The 8,940-nt window shown below is 36.3% G+C and overlaps 1 protein-coding gene across 1 annotated transcript; it reads right to left on the reverse strand.

The window, feature by feature from the left end:
- Positions 1-545: 545 nt before the first annotated feature.
- LOC109238069 (subtilisin-like protease SBT3.17) lies at positions 546-5,796 on the reverse strand. The gene is made up of 3 exons (XM_019404495.1): positions 5,532-5,796; positions 3,070-3,167; positions 546-878 (listed from the first exon to the last, which is right to left on the reverse strand). Exons 1-3 carry the CDS (start codon positions 5,699-5,701, stop codon positions 811-813), a joined length of 336 nt encoding a protein of 111 aa, XP_019260040.1. The 5' UTR covers positions 5,702-5,796; the 3' UTR covers positions 546-810.
- Positions 5,797-8,940: the final 3,144 nt, after the last annotated feature.

An 8,940-nucleotide genomic window follows, 5' to 3' on the forward strand; every position in this document is an offset into this window, starting at 1 on the left:
AAGAAATATTTTTAGGCCATATTTTAATCATTCTCCACTGCTCCATCAATGACGGAGCTCCTCTAGCTCCGTACTTAATCAAGAGAATTGTTCATCATCGGATTCAGCCACCAGATGAAATTGAACCTTGTCTAAGCAATGGCTGGCTCAACCCTCTCATCAATCTCTCCTCAGAGTAAGATGGTGGTAGCCAAAGCTATTTAATAAGTACACCTTTATGAAAGTACCGATGCAAATTATATTTTACCACTAGTTAAACTGAAATAGTATTTGACTATAAATTTATATGTGAAAATTTATGAAATTTCAACAAATATTAAATGCAAACACATTATTTCATGAGTATGATATAATATGAACCTTAATAATTAAATCCATTGTTTCGAATCCTGGGTTTGCCTACGGGAATGATACTCGGTAGAATGGTGGAATTAGGAAGTAGGATACACCAACACCAAATTGCCACGCAAGAGTCCATTTTTCACAACATGCAAAAGAGTTGTAGCCAATATGACAGCCACCAGATATATACACGGGTCACCAACTCAAGTGTGCAGAAGATGATTAGAGCTCATCAGAATATGATGGTGCAAAAGATGGCACAGTCAACAGAGTGCTCCACACATCAAAAGCATAGATACAAGGACAAGGAGAAGGTTCACCTTTCATTTCATTTATTTAAGCATATGCATAATATCACCAAGTAAACTTCCCTAAACACATGGCATACACTACATGTAGATCATGAGTCTCTCTCTCTATATATATACAGGTAAGTCGTTTTGGTGATAGGGTCACTGGAGTTGGCTTTCACATATGCTCTATTCCGTCTATTTGGAGTGTTCGGCTTGGGACAATTTGCAAAACCTCACGTTTCTCTGCACCCAAAAAAAAAAGAAGGGGGAAGGTGACACTTAGTTGCTATAAAACAATATGAAAAAGGCAACTGTATATGCTGCTGAAATGTGTGCAAGGAAATCCTTAAGAGGCATATGAAACATATACAAATGAACTATCTGTATATTCTTGGAAAAGAATCAAAAACAAGAGGGCTCTAGCCTTTCGACTTACTAAAGGTTTTTGGTAAGCATGCAGGATAAAGGATGAAATTCTAGATATAATCGTGAAGACATCAGATAATTCGGTAAGCACGAGAACATAATGATCATCTGCTAGTTGTCAATATGGTTTCTCTAACTGTATTACTCTGACAGGCAGATGAATGTCCTCCAAGCCACTAATGACTATAATTTGACCCAAGTCCATAATCGTGGTTGGGCAAAAAGAAAATCTGCATATACATACTAGTCTGCCCTAAACCAGTTATGATATATCTCAAACCAAATCACAAAAGGGGAAGACCCTTGAACAATTCTCATTATGCAACCTAAAGAAATGCACGACTCGTGTTTGAGATTCACCATTACACTGCGCTAAATCCTAGTAATCCCTCAGATTGAAACAAACCCCCCCGACCCCCTCATACTAAATCCACAACTCTTTTCCCTCGAATCTTCCTTGAACTCCTTGAAATTTAAATCNCCCCCCCCCTCCAACCCAAAAAAACCCCAATTTGGAAAAACTTCACCACCACTAAGCCTCACCTATGCAGACAGAGCTTCCACAAAGGCTAATGGCTGAGACTTCTAAATTTTGCAGTGGACCTTTCATTTTATTTTGAAATGGCAGCATGCTGTTAGTGAAAATATAGCTAAATACTTGCTACCAATTTTTTTTTCTGAAAACAGATGCTGAATAAAAAAGATTTGGCTGTAATAATGAGCATGAAGAGATTGAATAACCTCACGCAGGCATTAAACATAAAAGGGCCAGTATAACCTTGATTTACAATGAAAAGATCTCTAAAAGATAGAGAGCGGGTCGACGACCTATATATGAAACTCACAAGCTCGTCAAGTCCTCGTATTACTTCGCATTCCTTCCTAAACTAATCACTGAATCACATTGCAATGGGTCCCAGTCCAGTCCCTACCATCCTATTTTCAGTTCAGTTCATGCATCGATAGCAAAATCTTACGAGAGAGAGAGAGACTACCAACGGCCATGATCTAGGATGTCTCGTTTTTTTTTTAATTTTTCCAATGGTTAATGACCATGATGACATGCTAATCACCTTCTAAATCTCAGATTCAGATAGAAAAGAACTTTCTTCAGGCATTCAACATGAGTAGGTATTGTTCTAGTATGATGATTAGTCATAATCTTTACATACAACAGATTATCAATTGCAGTTGTCGTATCATATTTATATTCAGCTGATCTCTTTTCGTAATCACCTCTTTTAAAACCAGGATACTAATTTTAATGCCCTTATTTATTCTAAAATTAACAGCTATTGTGACATTACGATTCATCCATTTAAATCTTCAAGATTTTAAAAAACTCAATTATTAATTGTAATGTTGTTCTAAATTCTAATTGTAAATGCTGCATTTTACCAATCAATAGTGCCTTTTTCTTAACCAGAAATGTTAGAATTGAAGTATCTTTTTTAGTTCTTTTTTTTTTTTTTTACAAAGGAACAACAGAAATTTGGCATCAATTTGAACTATGAGAAAGTTCTTCTTTTTTTTTTTTTTTTTTTGGGGGGGGGGGTTGTAATTTTGTAAGGAGTAGGGCGAGTGAGAGGTGGCAACTGGAAGATCGATTACCAAAACATGTGGAAGCACATTCTATTTTATTGGCTCAAGACACGCCACACTTTTATCATTTTCAAAAGATAAAAGCAGAATCAATTAGTAATTATGTCTTCCTCTATGTATATCAAAGTAGAAGGAAAAAACGAACATGTATCTTGTCATTAAACAGGCTCCTGCAATGTGAGATGATGTCAAACATCCCAACATACAGAGGAGAAACTCTGTGCAAGTCAGTTTTTAAACTAAAAAGAAAAGTTGTATGCAACACACGAGAGAAGCTCTCTGCAAACTACTTTGAGATATCATAATGGTGTATTCATATACTCCATAACCATAACTGATTTTGAGAAGTATAATCGGCCAAAAGAAAAATAGGATTACTTAAACAGGATGACCCATAAAAACTTACTTTTAAGCTCAGAAACTTGCTCAGGAGTCAGCTTGGCAGAGAACCCACTAGCTGCATGCTTGTAACTATAAATCAAAGCTTCCTTTGCAGCATCCTCACTTTTTCACACCGTAAACACACAGAGATCAGGAAATACTTCAACCTCATGTGTACAGAATGTACAAGATATGTCTATATCGTTAAGAGAAAGGGGTACGGGAAAGAGGGAAAGGGGGGCAACAGCTCTCATCTGCAACCTCAACAACTAATCATCTAATAAAGAGTCCCTTAACCGAGCAAGCATGATTTTCTATCCAGTTCCTACTTAAGATTTTGGGAAAGTTGAGCATAAATTTTTAACTCTTTGAAACTTCTACAGGAAAAGATAACTCTATCTAGATACAGGAATTCTGACAGTATAAATTTATCAGTTATCATAGGTATCTTTATTTTTCCCAGGATGAGGTACTGTACTGGCTAACTTATCAAAAGTGTATATTAGAGGGTAATTATACAACAACAGACGCAATTACACGTGATTCAAACCCGGAACAACTAAGCGGTAAATACTACACACAGAATAGCTCGCCATTTTCTTTATCATGCATTGATGAACAAATCCAAGGTTGGTTCAAAAGTCTGACAGACTACGTTCGACGAATCCTTGTTCAAAAAATCTCAAATAAAAATCACAAAGTTAGATGAGGATTCAACTTATCTTATCGCAAAAAAAAAAAAAAGTTGGATGAGAATTCAATATTCCAATTGAACATGCAAAAGTGCCTAAGATTCATCCACCACATGTTTCCGCGCAAATCATTCTTGCAGCTATAGAACTATATTTTGATGTTCATACAACAACAACAAACCCAGCTATAGAACTATATTTTGATGTTCATATCATATATAAAAAGAAATTTATCATCTACGGATCGAAGTCTTCTCTTTTCAACTATTCAAATTAAGGTAACCCCACTTCCCCCCCCCCCCCCCCCCCAAACCATCACAAGGATTTGTGCTGGAAAATTTTCAACATGGAAGTAGGAGTGTTGTTTCTGTCCACCGTGCCATTCCATAGAAGAATCAAACTTCAACTCTTCTCAACTCTTAGAACTTCAAAGTATAGGATTAAGTCCAGAAGATGCATGCACCACTCACTAGCTTAGCATTCTTATCACGTACTAAAGAACAAACACAAGTCTGACTCAAACGTCCACTAGACTAAGTTCCACTAAATCCTTGTTCCAACACTCAAAATAAACATCACAAATATGGAGAGACTTGTTCAACATTCCCGATTCGGTCAGTGGAGGAGCCACGCGAGACATATTTAACGCTACGCCCTTAGCGCCTCCTCTAGGCGGGGCTCACAACCAAAGGATGCACAGGATGAAGTTTCCACCCTAAACTAAGGATTGGAAGGGTTGAGGATAGAGTTTCTTTTTAATTTCCAGGGTAGTTGGCAAGAGCTATAGCAGCTTACGATGCAGTTGATTCGGAAACATATGTCAGGGTGGTTGGGTGGGGAGTCAGATCAGGACCGCAACGGTCCTGCTCCGCTTTATACTAAGAGAGTGTGGTTGGGTCTAACTCCGTTATAGGGCTAGTACGCCAAGAATCCTAAAAGCTCTCTACAAGACTACAACCTAACTTTGTCAAGATAAAAAATGGAGAAACAAAAGGAACCCCACGCATTCTGCTCTCCCTCTTTGTCTCGCTGCTAGCCTGCTGCATTGCCATTGTCGGACTCGACGTGGAGGCTGGTGAAAGCTTGCAGTCTGAGGGCGGTTCATATCAAGGTTAGATTCTCCTCTTCTTCTTTTTTTAAAAATTTTTGGCTCTATTTGTGGGCTGAATTTTATTGTTAGTCTTTAGAGATTTAAACTTTGCTCAATATTTCTAAATCTTGGAAACAATTTACAGCTAGAATAAAATAACGGATGCTTAGATTTTCTTTTAGAAACTTCAGATTTTCACTCATATTTTTTTTTTCAGACCTGATTCCTCATTCCTGAACATATATTTGTTCTTTAAATTATAAGAAAACAAGGACAAATAAATTGGTGGCTGTGTATACGAATTTGGGAAATAGTTTGAATTCCCAAATTTTGGTTTTCAAGTTTAGCTTCTTTGACTTGTAAAGTGCTACACATACAGTGCCAAAGTTTGATTTACCACATGCAGCTATAGAGATGGATTGTGATGTTCATTTCTATCTTTTTGGACCCCAAACAATCTAAAACCTGAAGCATCATAACAAAAAGAAATCCAATCTGTAACAAAAAAAAGAACAATTTGGGTAGTTTTTCAAAGTAAGGTTCAAAATTCCTTTCTTTTCAACTCTTTGCATCAGATGCAACAAGTCTGTATCCAATCTCTTTTCTTCCCATTAAAACATGCCAAAAGTTGAAGCATCAAAGCAAACCCAGATGTTCAGATCATAGAATTATTTTATTAAGGAAAAGTGATAAAATAAGTTAAACCTGCCAAGAACGGAAGCTAAAATTTTGATATGGAATTCCTCAGGTTCTTGATCTTCAGGATTCTCAGTATGAACTATATATACTTTTGCTTGTGAATCCGCAATTGATATGGTAGCTGCAACAAAGGAGAAAACCAATAAAATCGAACAGATAATTTGGGTTTTCTTCATCGCTTTCACTTTATATTATAGAGAGATTCCTTGGGACACCTTTTATACTTGAGGAACAAGTTTCAGACTCGTAGAAAGTTGAAACCCCCGCTTTGACAAATATTTATAGCGTATTGAATAGTTCTGCTGACTAGGGATTTCTGAACTACAACAGCTGGAGGACTTTGCCACGTGTGAAAAGACGGTCGTTCCCCTGCTGTTATAACGTTTCGTTTTTTGGCTTTTTGGCAAATGACAAGTGCTGAGTCCCCAACCCAAATACTCCTCCGTTCCATGTGAATTTATTTCCTTTTTGGTTCGTTCCAAAAAGAATAGTTTCTTTCTAAATTTGGAAACAATTTAGCTTAAACTTCCAATTCTATTCTTAATCAGAAGCTTTTATAATCACACAAATATTCTGGATCCTTTTTTAACTTGTTTAGAACCACAAATTCTAAAAGTTTTTATTTTTTCTTAAACTATGTGCCCAATCAAATATGTTTACATAAATTGGAACATGATAGTGTCTAGTGGTGAGTGCGGAACCGAAATACTGTCTAATAGAATTCTTTTTATCTGCTTGCGCCATGTGTATTTCAAAAACAAAGAGAAAGGTTTCTGCGCCATGTGTATTTCAAAAAGAAAGAAAAAGGGAGATGACCGTTAACGCCGTTGGTTAAAAAAAGGGATATAGCGTATTTAATTAATGCGTTATACCTATTTTTGTTCCCCATTATTTTTTGTTATAATTTGGTCGCTTGAGTCTAATTAGATATTATTTGAATTCCAAAATCTGCAAGTGCTAGGGATGAGACAGGAAATTTATTGTGGACAAAGTATGGGTTTTACTTAACCAATTAACAAATGGAAACCTGTTACAAAACGATGAGACACATGCCATGTACCATCCAGTATTGCTTGCGAAGCAATCGTATATTCTCTATTGGTGGTCTCCTAGTAAAAGTATTTGTTCTACCACATTTTTTATGATAATCCTTTAAGTGAGTGATGGTTGGTCTGTTTGGTTCGATTTTTTTGAAGTTTGTTCGATTTTTTATTTGGTGCACCAATAATTAAACCAAAATTAGTTCGGTTTCTTCGATTTTTGCTAATTCGGTTCGGTCGGTTTGGTCTTGTCGTATTGAGCTTTGAAATCGGACTTTTTCTACTAAAAAATATGACTAGTTTCATGTCTTAGTGCAACTAAAACTCGAAAACATGATACTTATAATATAATTAGTGTTATTACACTGTATTTGTAAAATAAATTCTGGAAATATAAATGAATATAAACAGTAATGAATATAAACAGAAATGACATAAACCAATTCGAGCCCACTGAATTCACAGTGTTTCCTTAAGGAATTTAATCCCCTCCTAGTACCCAAGGTTATGGATTATTTCCTCCCAGGATAGAACGAATTACACACTGGTGTAGTGGTACTTCAAACCCCAGTGTTTCAGCGAACACAAAGTTCGGTAGCAAATCACACTTACTTTTTGCTTTGTTTTGATGCTAAAAGTATGCAGAAGAAGGAGAGGAAACTCAGAAAATTGTAGTTCAAATTCTGAGCAGAATAGTGTTGTATTTATAGCCAAAGTTGGGTCTCTTCAGAATGGCTGTTTATGCAAAACACCCACAACATAAATGTCATTACATAAATGGCCATTTACTCAATAATAAAGAGGGAAAATAAAGAGGGAAAATTGAAGAGGGTAGTTACTTTTCTGTTACCAAAACAGAAAAACGGATTGGATTTAATATTAATATTTAATATTAATATTTTGTTATTAAAACAAATATTTAATAACATTTCTGTTAATATTTTACTATTAACAAATAAATTTGGTCCAAAAAGTTAATCAATCAATCGATCATTTGACCAAATCCGAATCCGAATCCGAAGCCGAAGCCGAAGCCGAAGCCGTAGCCGAAGCCGAAGCCGAAGCCGAGCCGAGCGAGCGACGACAACGACGGCGCGAGGCTTGCCTTCTTCTCAACTCTTTAAGAGCTAGAAGAAGAGCAATTGCTTATATACCCATAAAAAACCTCTTCCTCTTCCAATATGGGACAATGCCCATTTGCCAAGGGAGGGGGAACTTAAAATTTCACTCAAAAATTTCATTTCCCTCCATTTCCCTTTCACCCTCTTTTAAGTATTTAATATATTGATTAAATACCTTAAAAACCCAACAATCCCCCACATGAATGGGGAATGGCTATATCGAGAGATTTGTTGAACTCGAGAACAAAAAAAGAGAAAGAAGGCATTCTGAGACGAAATAAACCCAAGACAAGAAGCGGTTCAGTGGAACTGCTACACACTGTGGGGAATGGACCAAATCTACGGAAGTGTCGTGCTCCGAGAAAGACAAGAAAGGGGCAAGCCAAAACATGGTTGAAAGCTGATGTGTTGATGATTTATGTGCTGCCTTCACGAATGCAACTTGTGGGCTATCCTAAAGATGGTGGATGATTTGAGCCATCGCATGTTTTCCGTTAGAGAAGCTTTGCTTCTTATGCTCCCGTTGACCCGTGAACCTTTCTATTGGAAAAATGCTTCAAAGGCGGAAGATTAAGGATATGGAAAAATATATTACTCAGAATGACTATCCGCAAGTGGTACTATTGACACGTCCTTATGTTCCTGAAAGATTAGGAAGATTTAGTCTATACTGGACTTCTTGTTAAGAAATGGGTTTAAATGGGTTAATTTGTATTACCGATAAGGTTTAAATAAGTAAGAATGAGATGTTTGTAGGAAAAGGTTACCTCCACTTGGAGCTTCAAAGACTGAATTAATGGTGTTGAAATAATAATAAATTTCAGCTTCGTCTTTCACTTACTTGATTCAAATGGAATTATGGCATGTACGTTTAGGTCATGTCACATTATAAAACCTTACTCGAAATATGATTAATTGGGAAGTATTGCCCAAAGTTTTGAATGATACAAATCAAATGTCAATGTATGTGTGGATCTAAGTATGTTACATCCTTATAAGTCGGTGAAAAGGAAGTCAATCCTTTAGACTTAATTACACAGTATTTGGACATGAAGTCGAATACATCTCGCCGGTGGAAAAAAGCTATTTCTCAACTTAATCTTGACGATAAGTACATCGATATTCATATGTTTACATTCTTAATAGTAAGATGATAGCAATAGAGAACATTTCAAGCATACAAAAAATGAACTTGAAAACGCCAACTTAATAAGAAAATCAAAATAATAAGAAGTAGAATAGCGTGGTGAATAT

This window comes from Nicotiana attenuata, unplaced genomic scaffold (genome assembly GCF_001879085.1).
Source record: "Nicotiana attenuata strain UT unplaced genomic scaffold, NIATTr2, whole genome shotgun sequence".
NCBI lineage: Eukaryota > Viridiplantae > Streptophyta > Magnoliopsida > Solanales > Solanaceae > Nicotiana > Nicotiana attenuata.

What these genes read in the sequence shown, in the direction of transcription:
- LOC109238069 (XM_019404495.1), bottom strand. Translation starts at nt 5,701, where the DNA reads ATGAAGAAAACCCAAATTATCTGTTCGATTTTATTGGTTTTCTCCTTT. An exon ending in TTAGCTTCCGTTCTTGGCAG is followed by an intron (nt 3,168 to 5,531) that starts GTTTAACTTATT and finishes GGTGTGAAAAAG; the next exon opens with TGAGGATGCTGCAAAGGAAG. An exon ending in GCAAGTTTCTGAGCTTAAAA is followed by an intron (nt 879 to 3,069) that starts GTAAGTTTTTAT and finishes TTTTGGGTGCAG; the next exon opens with AGAAACGTGAGGTTTTGCAA.